Source organism: Notolabrus celidotus, chromosome 13 (assembly GCF_009762535.1).
Source record: "Notolabrus celidotus isolate fNotCel1 chromosome 13, fNotCel1.pri, whole genome shotgun sequence".
Classification (NCBI taxonomy): domain Eukaryota; kingdom Metazoa; phylum Chordata; class Actinopteri; order Labriformes; family Labridae; genus Notolabrus; species Notolabrus celidotus.
The window spans coordinates 13,159,900-13,175,038 of record NC_048284.1 but is presented as its reverse complement, the minus strand read 5'-3'; the positions used below and the strand labels follow the sequence as shown (position 1 = coordinate 13,175,038).

At 40.1% G+C, this 15,139-nt stretch overlaps 1 protein-coding gene across 4 annotated transcripts in view; it reads right to left on the bottom strand.

Moving 5' to 3' along the window:
• Positions 1–3,823: 3,823 nt before the first annotated feature.
• stxbp5a (syntaxin binding protein 5a (tomosyn)) overlaps positions 3,824–15,139 on the bottom strand; it is a 143,940-nt gene continuing 132,624 nt past the window's right edge. For all 4 annotated transcript variants that reach the window (XM_034699843.1, XM_034699844.1, XM_034699845.1 and 1 more), the window contains 4 exons: positions 10,498–10,663; positions 10,157–10,268; positions 9,848–10,068; positions 3,824–6,678 (listed from right to left, as the gene is read on the bottom strand). In XM_034699843.1, coding sequence (XP_034555734.1) covers positions 6,637–6,678; positions 9,848–10,068; positions 10,157–10,268; positions 10,498–10,663 — 541 coding nt within the window. In that variant the 3' untranslated portion in view covers positions 3,824–6,636. The remainder of the gene's footprint in view (positions 6,679–9,847; positions 10,069–10,156; positions 10,269–10,497; positions 10,664–15,139) is intronic.

The following is a 15,139-nucleotide window of genomic DNA, read 5'->3' as shown; positions in this document are numbered from 1 at the left end:
CAGATTTCATGCAAGTACAGTTGATATCTATGCTATTCCTCAATCACATGCACATAGCACACTGCTTACTGCAGGGCTATAGAGACCACGCCCCCTACATGCACTTTTTATTTGCATGTTGAAAGGGACTTTTTTGGAGGAAGAGGGGCTCTTTTCATTTAACATTGTGAATGGGACTTTGTTGGGATTGCATTTTTGTTAATTTGTGAATGGGTTGGGGTTGGGTCGTGGGGATGAGTAATATTTAACTTTGCAAGCATGCCAACAAAGAAGCATGCTTGCAAATATTCTGTCAGTGCCATCATCTAGCCTGGATTACATGTAAATAGTTTTGTTTAAGGAAAACAATTTTTTTTTTCATTATTCTGGGTTATTTTATCTCAGGAAACACTTTCAGAATTAAAGATCACTGTCACAGCTGATGGGGTAGATTTAAAACTGGACATGTGGTCTAAAGGTGTAACAGAGTTTGTGATGTCTGTTACTCCACCTGCCATAATGTGATTCATGTATCTATTTGAATATATAACTCAAGGGCGCCCTCTGTCAGTTGTAGCTGCATAGCTTTGTCCAGACATAGTACACTAGTACTGAATAGTACACTTTCCGTACTAAAATTACAGACATCACTTAACTGGATTACTTATGGACTTATTTTTCCAGGAAGTATAATAAATATAAAAAATAACAAAATTCCTTCCTCTGTTTTGTCATGTTTATATTTGTTGTGGCAGAATAAGACAGAAAATTTTTTGTTTTTGACTATGGGAATTATTTAAATCCAGTTAAAGCAAAACTCTCTGTTCCTCCAAAGTGTCATACTCTTACCTGCTATGGTCATTCATGCTTCTGGTCAATACATCAACAGCCTCACTGACGTGTCCTCCACTGAGCAGCCAGCCTGAATCTGGATGGCCTCACCCTATCTATATCTGTGTGTGTTTGTGCATGTGCTAACAAGGTCAGTGGTTCAAACGGGACACATCAACAAACATTTCTCCCCGGTGACCTTCTCTCCATGGCTTCAGTCAAATTGGACAAATCAACATAGTGTTTTTTTCATCACCCTCCCCCGCTCTATGCATCACTGGCTCTCTCATTTCAAACCTCCCACAGCCATAGAATCTTGTCTTTGATTAAAAACATATGTTCTCTACATGATCAAATTATGACACCACTTTGTTTGATAGTTGTGTTTTTACAGAGGAGGAGTGATGATATGCCACGAGGCCACAAACCCCATTCATTATATATGGGGTGAGACAGTGCAAGGGAAGGAGGAGGGGCTATTTTCTGGCACTGTATCTTATGACATATACATGTTTCTTTTTTTGTTGTTGATTTTTTTTGTGAATCATGTATTTTACCTTTTCCTTTGCACTTACAACATCCAAGCAGTCTGTTTGTTAAAAAAGTAGACAAAGAAGATAGCTGCTGGTTGATTTGATGGTATTTACAAGACAGCAAAACTCTGATTCTCCCATTTCATCCTAAAAGCTGTTTGCCAGACTGGATGACATTTTTACAGACTTAGACTAATAAAAGAGTAGTCTAGGGACTATAAATGTCTGCTCTTTGTTATATTGATTGTAAAACAACTACAGGGAAAAATGCCATCATGATCTGCTTCATCCGTCCACCATCAATCATCAGTTTTATCTGCAACAGGATTTGAGTGTTAGCTTCTGACTTAGCCATTCTTTTCTAAAGAACTCTGGTGCTAAGCAGGGGCGATTATAGGATCCGATGTTTAGGGATGCTGAGCCGTGCAAGATAAATGTCACTGTTTTGTTCATTTTAATGCAATTTCATCCCCACATTTGTGAAAGAAAAGTATCACACTTTTTGGGAAAGTCTGTGACTAAGCCATCAAATCTAAATAAAGGTTATTTAAATGCTGAGCCACAGGAAAAGAGAAATGGATTGGAATCATAAAAGAAACATGGTAACCCGAATTTCTGGGGAAAGACAACTCCTTTTGATACAGTAGCTCCTCAACATATACATAAACAGTATGTATGTTTCCAGCCCCCGAAAGTGAGTACCAAAAATACCAAAAATTGACATTGGAGTTATTTTTTGGACTTTCATTTGAAATGCACAACATGTAAAACACGGTGGAGCTGCTGTATTTTTTTGGTTAAAATATTACGTTTCAACCAATTACTGTATGGTTTTGAAACTTTTGTAGCTTTTTAAAAAGGAGATACGGTAAAAAAAAAAAATCTCAATTGTAAGGGGTGCTGGGATTCAATTTAGAGGTGCTTCAGCGCCCCCAAAAATGGGCTAGAAACGCCTATTGTGCTAAGTTGAAACAACATCCTTGGTTACAGCTTAATTTAAAGGTGACTTTTTTACTCCAGATTCCAGCTACCATGAGTCACTAATGATGGTTACAGTGAGTGAATCTTTCCTCCATCAGGAAATCAGTCCAACTGGAAGCCTCTTTGGTTGCGGTCAGTAATTGATCCACACTATAAGTCACCACTTATACAGTCCTTGGTGAACTCACTGACCTTAATGGGCAGCTTCACTGAGATTAAGCCGTTTTTTCCCCCTGATTTAAGAGCTCTATAACTAACACTACTGTGTTACTGTAAGACAGTTAAGCAGAACAGTGCCAGAGAAAGCCTCCTACAGCAAGATCATTACTTTGTTTGTAGTGGCAGAGACATCACTCGCCAAAACCTCTGTGTTAAGCTGAATAATTCAACTTTTCCAGTGTGTGTTATTGTTGGAAAAAGCAGCCAAAAGTAGAAAGACCTCATATTACCGGATAAGGTTGACCTTCAGGAGCTCCACTGACCACTTTGTCACCTGTGTCACGACTTAGAAGAAACCAGAGAGCACATTCATGAGCCACTTAGTGTGATCAATACAGGATTGAGTTGCTCTAAAAAAAGGACGATACAGTATAAAAACACAGAAGAGACCACAAGCTGGTAAGCAAGCTTTTACACTGAAGGCTAGAAGATGAGACCTAAAAATCAGAACAGGTCTTTTTGGGTTCATGGCCAGATCCAATTAGTGGTATTTATAATAACATTGAGTAAAATCTGATGTAGTTATTGCATCAAATTATACAAGATGAAACAGTTAGTCAACCACATTTTGTCTATTTTCAGCCCACTCCAACTGAATGTGAAGACAACTGTGCGTGTTTGCTGCCATCTAGTGTACTCATACAAGTATAGCAGCACTCTGAAACATTATTTTCCCATTAAAAAAGCTCAACTAAGAAAAAGTATAGGCGTTTTTTGACCATAGGCACTTTACCCCAGAACTAGGGACTTTACCCCTGAACTACGTGCGTTTCGACTGGAGGAACCAGGGTCTAATTTTAGTTCAGGGGTAGATAATCTCCCCCCTGAAAATCCCCTGCTTGGGGGGTAGTACTTTTCAAAGGTCCTGGGACTTTCAGTTGAACGTTACGGTGTTTGTGGAGTTAACACAGTTGTTGAAACACAGAGGGAGTTCCTGGGAATGCATACTAGTTTAGTTTTTTATTAATATTTCAAATATAATTTAATATATTTTTTTTTCTCCATACGTCACCGGCCTGATTTGCACAATCTACCAGGACTTCAGCCCGTGGTCAAAACGCAGACAACAATGCGGGCACAGGAACCTTTTAGTTCCAGGGAAAGTAGTTCTGGGGGCTAAAAGACCCCGGAACTCTTGGTCGAAATGCACCTTATACGTCTTAGTTTGGTCCTGAGTACCTACCCTATGTAACTAAACTCTAAAACACTGGATTTTGTCCTATTTCTGTCAAAACAAAGTAAGTAAGACCTATACAAGGACACTTTTAGACACTAAAATATACATTTTCCACCTTTATTTTCCATTGCACAGTAATCTCTATCTACATAATTTCTAAACTTTTGTGGCAGCAGATAAAGTCATAAACATCCATGTGAAAGTTGCATAAAACTGTACAAGAAAAATTGGCTACAATGAGAAAAATACTGCAACCCACTGATAACTTGAATCCAGAACAGAAGATGGCGAATGGCAGACAGACAGAACTCCATCTTGTTGTTTGAGCATGTGGATCATATCGGGAAGAATACTGCATACAGTAGTGTACGGACAAGAAAGAAATCACACAGAGATGGAGAAAAAAACAAGTAGAACATTGAAAAAAAGAAAACAGACATAAACTTAACAGACGGGTCAGAGGGAAAGACACTGAACAGGTTTCTGGGGGGATGACCTCTAGCTAAAACTTGTCAATTTTCCTGAAGTTGGTCGAGAGGAGAAGACAGAGCTACCACACTACGATGCATACTAACACAAAGAAGGCCATATTTGTAGCTGCGAAACCAGCAGAGTCTGGGAAAGACTCACTGAAGGAAGAAAGAATTCAGAGGACAAAGGCAAGGAGAGTCGAAGCAATGTGCCAAGACTGAAAATGTGCAAGTGAAATAAAACTGGAATTCAGAGGTCATCCTCTTATGCTCGTTATCCTATTTTGTTCTTTTTATCCACATCGGTGGCTTTAGTTAGTGTGACATACACTCGACTGGACACAGACAGGTGAGGCTAAGACATCAACATCAATTATTAAACAACCAAGAACTAATAGTTAAATTAAATTACTTGAACACACCCTGACGGACACAGAGACATTCAAACACACACATTCCCACACACACGCACACACTCTCACACATGGATGAATACAGTAAATATTGTTGCGTCTGAGCTGTAGTGGAATGGTTCAGGTTGTCTCTTATTCACCAACAGTTAGGCCACTTGAAACATTAAACATTAGTCCAAATGTTACATTTGATGACATAATGTGATACAACAGTACTATAAATGGCTGCGCTCCATTGCAACTTGCTCCATCTCTTGAACTCTGAATTATGCTGAAGTTGATAATAATCCCAAATGGATCTGATCCTGGGTCTGCACTCCATGTAAGAAGCTGTTACACTATATATCACGGTCTGCGATCGAGATCGGCAGGTCAAACAATAATGCAATGGAAAAGCTAAAAGCAACTCTTTGGTGTCAGAAAAAATATGGCCTCTCTCCTCTTCTGTCGCTCTCCGGAGCAACCTCAACATTTTTTACGTTCCAGTTGGTCTTAGATTGTCAAACTATTTACTTATATACAAATAAAGGTTTAAAAGCCTGGTAGACAGAGAGATACACCACATTTGAGCTTTACCGCAAACATGGGAGTAGAAACGAGATAATCATGGAGGTTTCTGACACCAAACACAACTGTTTCTTGCACCTCAATAAATAAATAAATATCAACAAGGAAAACACACAGACGTCGTTCTCATACAGACAATCAAAAATAACGTAAATGTGTTTCTGATGTATGCCTTTAAAGGTTTACACGTTCATATTTCTGTTCTCCTGCATATATGAATACACAAGAATATTTCTACCCATGTGTTGCAATCTGATGTGGAAACTTGTAAAACTCCCACACTGATCACATCATCAGTGTCTGAAGTCACACTTAGAGAATGAACCAAACTGAGGAAGCTTCTGAGATAAGAGGTCAAATGAGGCAGTTAGCATCATACAGATCAATCAGTGATAAATAATAAAGTCACACTATACGTCCAAGATTTCAGATTCAGGGAATCCGATGATGCCATGTCTGTGATTACTAAATGATATATGCCTTTTATATCCTTGCCCTCCTTTAAGATTCCAGCCCTTTTCATAAGGAGAAAATAAATCGAGTTGTTAGACAAAAGCCACAAAACAGATTTTTTCAACAAACCAAACATCATCCACTTTCACAACAATAGAAAAATAAGAGATTTTCCAGTAATACAGAACAGACAGAGCAAAAAACCCAACAAATAACAAATAGAGGAATGGCAAGAAAATAGAAATTAACACACACGCACACACACACACACACTGTTGGTAACGATATGAACGTCTGTAAGATACAGAGGAGAGTCTAGAGTGAAGTATCCGGTTTACATCAAAGTATGTCGCTTTAATCCCTGTGACTCTCTGCATAGAGAAGGCGTCACTGTCGCAGCACTTCCTTCCTGTTCCGTCACGGAGTTATCCTTTTGCGTTAGTACTTTTCACTCGGAAGTGGATACAGCGTTGCACATTTATTAGATTTATGTATATATAATGATGTATTTAGATTCTTTTTCCTTCTTTTTACATTTCAAGAATTTTTTATAGTCTATTTCCTCGTAAGGTTTTTGTCTTTTTTCAGCTGTGTTTGTCAATTTTGAGTTCTGGCCCCAGTGGGCTCGGGGCGTGGACGACAGTAAAGGACATTTTGGCAAATGAGCATGAAGGGTCTCCAGGTGCGTGTGCCAGGCGGCTACCTCCGAGGAGAGGCTGAATTAGAGATAAACGAAGAGACGAGAACGTAAAAAAAGACACAATTTTATTTGCTCTCCTTTGAGGTTGTCCTTCTCCCCTGTCCACCCCTCAGTTCCACCCTTAGACTGAGGTAAGAACAGTATCAACATTGTGCTAGGGAAGGGTATCCCAAGTGTCCCAGCGAAGAAGGCTTGGAGGGATGGATGAATGGACATATGGATGAACGGGTGGGAGGGTTCACGTCGAGTCCAAATAAGCTGGGCGGAAGGTGACCGTAGTGTCTGTGAAGCTCTGCTCCTCACCCGTCACGAATCAGAACTGATACCATTTTTTGTCTTTGCACTTCAGCATCATCTGGAAACAAAGGAAAAGTGTGAATGAGAACACGATTCAAAACAATGAGATAACTGGAACTCCTTCCAATTATACCAGCAAGAGAAGTTTCAGATCAAACCGTTCCAGAGACTCACATTTTTTCAAAGAACGTAATACTTTTAAAGCTTTTGATCTGTTAGCATTTGCATCTGAGTGCAGCAGAGGGGTGATGCTAACAGCTCATCAATCAATCAAATAATCAAATTGTATTTATATAGCACCTTTCATACAAATCAAATGCAACCCAAAGTGCTTTACAGCAATTGAAAAACAAGACAGCAGCAGAAGTAAATCAATGGCAAGACATATTAGGGGGAAATAATATGAATAATATTAATGATAATAATAATAATAATAATAATAATAATAATAATAATAATAATAATAATAATAGAGACTAATTCACACCAACAATAAAATATGTGTAATTAAAATAAGTTAAAGCATCAAAATTAAAAATAATTAAAAATAAAATAAAATAAAGACCAATGCACACCAACCAACAAAACAATGCGTAATTAAAATAAGTTAAGCATCACAATTAAGAATACAAATAGTTAAAATAGATTTAAAAAGGGTAAGGATAAGAGTTGAAAATAAATCGCAACATAAAGCAACATTTAAATCAATATTACAGTAAAATGTAAATAATAAAATTGTTAAACCCTACATAAAATCCAGACTGATTAAATCCGTTTTTAGTTTATGTTTAAAAAGCTCATCTCCATCATCAGATGCAAAACAAGAGCAAACTGCACAGAACTGCAAAACTTTATGAGCATGTTTGTGCCTATTAGCTGTCTCATATGTTTGGGGGTGGTTGTAGTAACACAACATTCAGCAGTAAAAACAAGATATACAGCAAGATGTCCTGGATAAAGATGAGTGTTTGTTGTGTATCATGAGTTTTATGTTGGTAACTGTCAGAAAGAATACGTGCAAGTTAAGACTTCAAAGCCAGTCGAAATTCTTTGAGTGTGTTACCAATGCTGTAATGGCTCATTTTTCCAACAAGTCTTGCATCTGAAAAAATCTACATACTTCCATCAGTAAATAATAATAATAATAATAATAATAATAATAATAATAATAATAATAATAATAATAATAAGTCATGTGTTGTATGCTTTTTTGAACAGGTAGGTCTTGAGGTGTTTTTTGAATGATTGAAGTGAGTGAGAGTTGAGGATGTGTGGAGGGAGAGAGTTCCAGAGAGCCAGGGCAGCGATGGCAGAGGCTCTGTCCCCCAAGGTTCCTCATTTGTTGGGAGAGAGCCTTCTCTGATGCAGGGGGACTAAAACAGTTCCTCTAACTGGACAAGCGCCCAATATTCTCATCATAAATTCACGTCACTTTTCTACAGCTAATCTGTTTGCTATCACTATAGAACAATGATCACAAGAGATCACTATGGATCATAAAATGTTAAAATGTTGCTTTTATTTTGTAACCTTTTCATTGGAGCAGGCACTGCAGTGCACAGGAGGCTTTACATATTCATATCATCTATAGAAAAAACATCACAAGATGTTTTAGCATGCCTTTGCTTGACATTAAAGTGCAAGTTTCTTATCATCCCTACTCTGACATTTCCTCAGGCATGTACTGCCCTCTGGTGGGTGAATAGTGAGCTATATTTCTGAAAGAACTTCAGAAGGTAGAGCAGACAGTCCTCATGACTACAGCCACACAGGGCCAGATTCTCAACATGATTATGCAGCTTTTTTTCAAAACCTTTGCAAAATGAAGCAGAGTGGATAGCTTCACTGTGCCCTGGTGCAGTTTGCACGTGTTCAAATGAGCTGTTATCTATTTATTAGGGGCAAGATTTGCCTCTTTCTCCATCTCCAGATAACTTACGAATAATATATATTTACATGAAGTTTGATGATATCACTTTCACTATACCATTTTTATTACAGGTACGAGTTAAATCAGTCTTGGGCTGCCTAAAGCTTAACCCCGGCACATATACACACACTTAATCCACATATGTAGAGACGGCCATTAAGCAGGACATGTTTCTTTGTCTTCAAAAAATGACTGGGGCTACTAAATGGGCATGTTTGGGCTTTAATATCAAAGGGATAATATACTTTCTGATATAGACCGTGAGACGGAGCAGATAGTAGCAACTGGTGCTCAATACTTGGTGTCATTAGCAGCCGCAGGCCATCCTTAGTGAATCTACCCAGGATTTCACTGCACTGCAGCACATCTACATGTGTCAGATGATGATCTATACAGTGTGCCAGAGGACTGACATTTGATATCAGATGCATCATCATTGGGGATATAAATCTTTCAATATCTAAAATTAGAAAGGAAAAACGAAGGAGTAGGACTAGGAATAGGGCAGAAGCAGATGGTACAAAAAGACGGTGCTCCTAGGTGGAGGGTATGAGAACATCCAGAAAAGAGACAGGAGAAAACCAGTGCACTCGTCCCTAAAGAAAAGTTTAAATGCCTTGGCATGAATTGGCAAGTTTATAAGCAGGACATGAATAAAAATGTTTTTTTCAGTAGCCAGCCTTCTTCAGGAAGTTCCAGCCACATGTATTAAGGCACGTTCCCCAAGTGCTTCACTCTCACTTTGCACACTTTGCATCTAAAGAATCCAAAGTGCACCAAAACACTAGCCCTCGATGAAGTCTGGACTGACTGAATTTCTTGCTGCTCCATAGACATAAACTAGCGACACAGAGAGCTAGCTTGCTACGTTTGCAAAGCAACTGGCTAGCCAAGGTCCCTACACACCCTTTCCTGCGACTGTGCACTACAGAAGCCAATGGATTGCAGATGGCAGACAATGCCAGCAGCAGGTTTGTTGTGCTTGAAGTGCTGATCTTTGCCCCTAGTAATCATAATTGCTATAAATTCACTATCCGTCTTTCTTATTTGGTTTAAGTCTGAACAAAGGCAGCACCAACAATGTCCCCACTTCAATGGTCAAAGCAGGACTTAAATTGAAACACCTAAGGCAAAGGCAGCACATATTATTACCACTGTCACCTCCCTTTGGAAGACTACGTCTATGCAGAGTATTTCTAAAAGCTGAAATTAATTTACCTCCGCTCAGGACTATTGTTTCCTCCAGCTTATATAGACTAGTAGCCTATGCTAGAATACTAAAGAATTGTTCTCTTACATCGTGGGCATGTTTGGAAAAGGAATCTGCACTGGCCATCATGGCAGCCGTCCTCTCATCCAGCTCCCCAAGCTTCTGGCCTCTTTCGTCCAGAGCTATCCGGGCGCGTGCCAGATCTCCAACAACACCGGAAGCCGCCCCCTTCATGCCCTCGATGCCACCAGGGCCTGGGATGTGCTGGGCGAGACTTCGAGATGCTTTCCCAGCTGATATCTCACCGACTGAGTAAAGAAGAAGAGACTGTCGAGTAAGTGGTTGTAACTAAGGAGCTGAGCAGTGTAATTCATGATTTGTGTACATTTGGCATACATAGCTCCTCTCTGTCCAGTGACTGTGCTCCGCCCCCGAAGAGACCTTTGAAGAACCCCCTGTTTGGTGCCTCTGGTGTCTCCACTGGTGTAAAAAGTTCCCCCAGCATCTCCTGAAACATCAATACACACATACAGCTGAATGCATCTATTTATAGAGTTTCTCTCCATAAAGCTGAGAGAAGTTTCTCAGAAAAGCATATATACAAACTCCCAGTGCTCATGCATGCTCCCAAAGATATTACCTCTACTCATTTTGTGTGCTCCTTTCAACCCTCTAAAGTTTCTTTTATGCAGTACTTAAATCCATATTAATGATACCACACCACATTGTTGCCTGACCTGTAGGTTTTCACAGATGTCCAGGCTGTAGGTGATCCTTTGGATCTCAGTGGGGGAGCAGAGGTACATGGCCTGACCCAGGTTAGTGAAGCAGAACGTCCTGGCTATCCGCATGTCCGTCAAAGGCAAGTAGTTTACATCCAAGAGTGGCCTCAGCCCGGGGACACTACACAGGAGACAAAAAAAGAACCATAATGATGCATTAATATAAGAAGGCTGTAGGCTCAACAAACTGTCCACCAAGACATCAACACTCAGACAGAGTTGTATTATTCAGCGAGGCCTTTCATTCAGGCTCGCTATAACAGCAGGGATCAGGCTCTTGCCGAGGCGAGCCCTTCTGCACCTCAATGCTCTGGACCTGTGTCCTGAGGGGAGTGGGATGAAGTGGGTGTTTAGTGGATGTGTGATGTCCTGTTCTATTGAGGTTGCGATGCGTATGATGGCCTTGTGGTTTTCGGCTGTGAGGTTTGGTGTGGGGAGACCGATTATTTTAGAAGCTGTGGTGGTTATGCGTGTGAGTTTGGCCTTGTTTTTAACAGACAACATGTTGAAGAAGCAGGTGGAGCAGTACAGAAGGATGGAGTCATGCTTTCATATAGCAGCAGAACGAGAAGGGGGGCAACATAGAGTCCTTTTAGTTTACGGATGGCTGACAGTCTTTAATACCTTTTATACTGCAGCCTTGGTCAGCACCTGTACACGTGATCCTCAAGACAGACTATTTCATGTTGTATCAGTATGACTTGTTGCATACTTTACCCTCCTGAATGTTGGAGCTCGTGTTCTTGCACTCCTGTCATTGTAAACAAGCACACACACACACACACACACACACACACACACACACACACACACACACACACACACACAGAAACACACAAACAGGCAGACAGCTGGACATCTTTGCTTTGTCAGACACCCATATGGACGGCTGTTCTGTTTCCGTCCCTGTCCTCGAGGGGAGTGAAGATTAATGAGGATCAGGCAGACAGAGCAGACACACACAGGTCTCCTAACTGAAACCCTCTCAACACACTGCATGAAAATAAACATGGGATGTCTGCAAGAATGTGTGCTTGCCCGCTCCTAATCTCATTTCCTGGTGGTGTATTGTTGGAGATGTAAGTAGGCAAAGGACAAAACAGAGGTCTGATGATATGTGCGTGCTTATTGTGGGTGGGCATGAGAAAAAAAGTTTGTCTGACTTTGTGTGGACGAAAGGAAAAGTTTAATTGAGGGCACAGTTTGATGTTTCTGCCCGCCATGGTTGTGAGAGCGGTTATTTCAGCCATTTAAAATCCCCCTCCATAATCTTGTTGAGCCAAATATGACAATTAATAGTTGTTTAACGCTCGACCGATACATGGAACAATGAATGAAAGTAAACACATAACAGAGTTACCTGTTTGAACACACTATAAGGAGGGTTCTTCTATTTCTACCAAGCGGCAACCTCTGGTCTAAAAATATGAGTCCAATGTGGAAGTGCTAAAAACTGCATTTCATTGAAAACCGCTTGAGGCTGGCTCCGGAAGTACCGGAAGTCACATACACATGAATGGGAAAAAGCCGCTCTTTACAGCAGAAATGAACATGTTTAAAGCCTGGTACAAAAGTTGAGTGTAGTCTAGATAGCTCATTTCTCGATTTGCACGCATTGTGAGGGGGGTGAATTTTTTCCTAATGCAGCAATTTCGAAAATATTGAGATTATGAGTCTTCCAATGAGAGGCACAGCTGACTGCAAGAACACTATAGCTGTTGGCTAGGACGCTCAAACTCCTCCTCTTTACGTCACACTGGCTCCACAGCAGCAATATGGCTGCTGCCGACGATTGGCCTCAAAACAGCGCTTCAGATGCAGATGGGTGACATCACGGATACTACGTTCATATTTCATACAGTCTATGATTTCTGCATAACACTGAACTTACTCCCCTTATTCCTTTGAATTCTGTCTTTTTAGTTTAAACATTCAAACAGTTCCAGCTCAAATACACAATTCCAACAATGGAAAGCTAAACTGGACAAAGTTAATCAACTCTCAAGACTAATTTTGCTGCCTAATTCCACTTCTTCAAAGTCCATCTGTGTGCCCTGAAGGTTTATACTACGCCAAACTATTCTCAGCCTCCATTTAAACCCCTAAGCCCCACCATGTTGAGATTGCAAGAAGGCACCTATGCCCTTGCTTCTTTTCTGGGCACAACAGACACAGCTTTGCCTAGTACTTGATACCAAAATATTTGAAACAGCTCTCTCTCTTACTTCCCTCTATCCCTCTATCAAGACCCAAATCGGTTGAGGCATGATGGCTGTCTAAAAATGAGTCTGGTTATGCCTGAGGTTTCTGCCTGTTAAAAGGAAGTTTTTCCTCAAGTGTAACTACTTAATACTGCGAGGTGCAATGCTCATGATGGATTAAGGTGGGGGAGGACTGAGTCTTGTCCTGTCTTGAAGTTGGGTCTCTGTTCATAATTTGACATAGAGTGGTCTAGACCTCCTATGTTTGTAAAAGCGTCTTGAGACCTGTTGTGATTTGGCGCTATACAAATAAAGATTGTTTGATTGAAAAAATTTTATCTACGAAAATAATATCTGAGATTTTAAGAATAAAAGTCAAAAACATTTTTTGTCAACTGAAATAAAAATAAAATGAGGCCTTACACAAACAATAACTTACTAAAACTGTGTTGTGTGTTCACAAAACTAACTTCAATAACATAACAGAGAAAATGTCCTTAGTTTTCATCTATGGCACAAGTACCCCACACACGTCCTTTATGGTCCGTCTAATAGATCCATTTTCTCTGAATGATTGACGATACAGAGACAGCTAACTATTAGGCCTTACATTCTAATCGACACACGCCAGTAAAGCTTGCTGCTCTTCAAAAATAAGATCCTGTTCATTTCTGTTCGCCTTATTTTGATGATCTGAATGGATTATTATTCGTTATATAGGAGGTAGAAGGGTTACTGATGGGCGATCCTCACTGACTTTTTATTGGAGAGAGAGCGGCACACTGTGGACATAAATCCTTGAGAAGTTCTGACTTTAACCTGAGTGAAAGTTGAGTTCCTGTCTTTCACTGTACCCCCTCTATTACATCAACAGAACCCTCCATTCCTCATGGATCCAACTGTTGCTGAGCATAGTCACGGGACATACAGTACATGCAACAAGGTACGAGCTACAACAGGGGCGTGTCCTGACATTTTTCGACTTGGCAGGCCCAACTGGGGCAGTGACTTATGCAGGGGTGGCCTGAAGTATGTGAGCATACACACTAACAAATAGCATTTTGTTGCATTTATGCTGTAACACCATCCATGAAGTTAATTTTAACACAAGCCCTGCCACAAGCCTAAACTTTCTGCACCTTAATGAGAAAAAGACTGAGGTCATTGTATTTGGACAGCCCCAACAGTTCGATGGGAGCACTCTCGGCCCTCTTGCAGCAAATATTTACTCCTCTGTAAGGAGCCTTGGTGTTTATTTCGACAGTGCCTTCAAATTTGGAAAACAAATATCTTCTGTGGTTAAGTCCAGCTTCTTCCAGCTGAGATTCATAGCTAAGGTGAAGGCCTATCGACATCCCAAGGATTTAGAGAGAGTTGTACATGCCTTTATTACGTCTAGGCTTGACTATTGTAACTCTTTGTATGTGGGCTTAGACATGTCGTTGATTCAGCGCCTGCAGCTTGTTCAAAATGCTGCTGCTCGCCTCCTGACTTGCAGGAAAAAGAGAGAGCACATCACACGTGTGCTGCGTGCTCTCCACTGGCTCCCAGTCCGTCACAGGATTGATTTTAAGATTGCACTTTTGACGTACAAGGCCCTAAATGGATTGGAACCATCCTACTTGGCTGATCTTCTCCATGTTCATAACCCAGCTCGAGCACTGAGGTCAACAAACCAGCTGCTCCTGGATGTGCCTAAAAGCCGCCTTAAAACCCTGGGGGGACCGAGCCTTTGCAGCAGCGGCCCCCAAGCTCTGGAATGGCTTGCCACTCCAATTAAGATCGGCACCCACTGTTCAATGTTTTAAATCTTTGTTGAAGACCCATCTCTTCTCTTTGGCCTTCTCCTCGCGAGGAGGACATTAATATCGTGATATGTTGTGTTGTTTATTGTTGTCTTCATGTACTTTTTACTTTTTACCTTGTAAAGCACTTTGGACAACACTGGTTGTTTTTAAATGTGCAATATAAATACAGTTGACTTGACTTGACTTGACAATAGGTTAGGATTTTTGAGCTTATAGCTTCTCTTTTGTGAATGGATGTTGTTAATTTTTCATTTTTTGAATACATTTTTTAAACTGGTACGATATTTTTTTCTTTATATCTTTTGAAGTATTTCTGTATTTCTCCTGATATGTATCAAATATCACAAAAAATGTAAACGCTAAAACTAAGAAGAACTAAACTATAATGAACCATTTTCAAAAAGTGAAAAAATTTAACTAAACTACCAGACCAGCATCACAAATTAAAACTAAACTGAAATTAAAAACAGCAAATTAAAACAAAACAAAAATCAAAAGTAATACAAATTAAAAACTTCTAAAACCTTGCCTCCAGCACTCACGTTTCTTTAAAAACACCAAGGGCACAAGAGAAAGTGGAGGAAATCA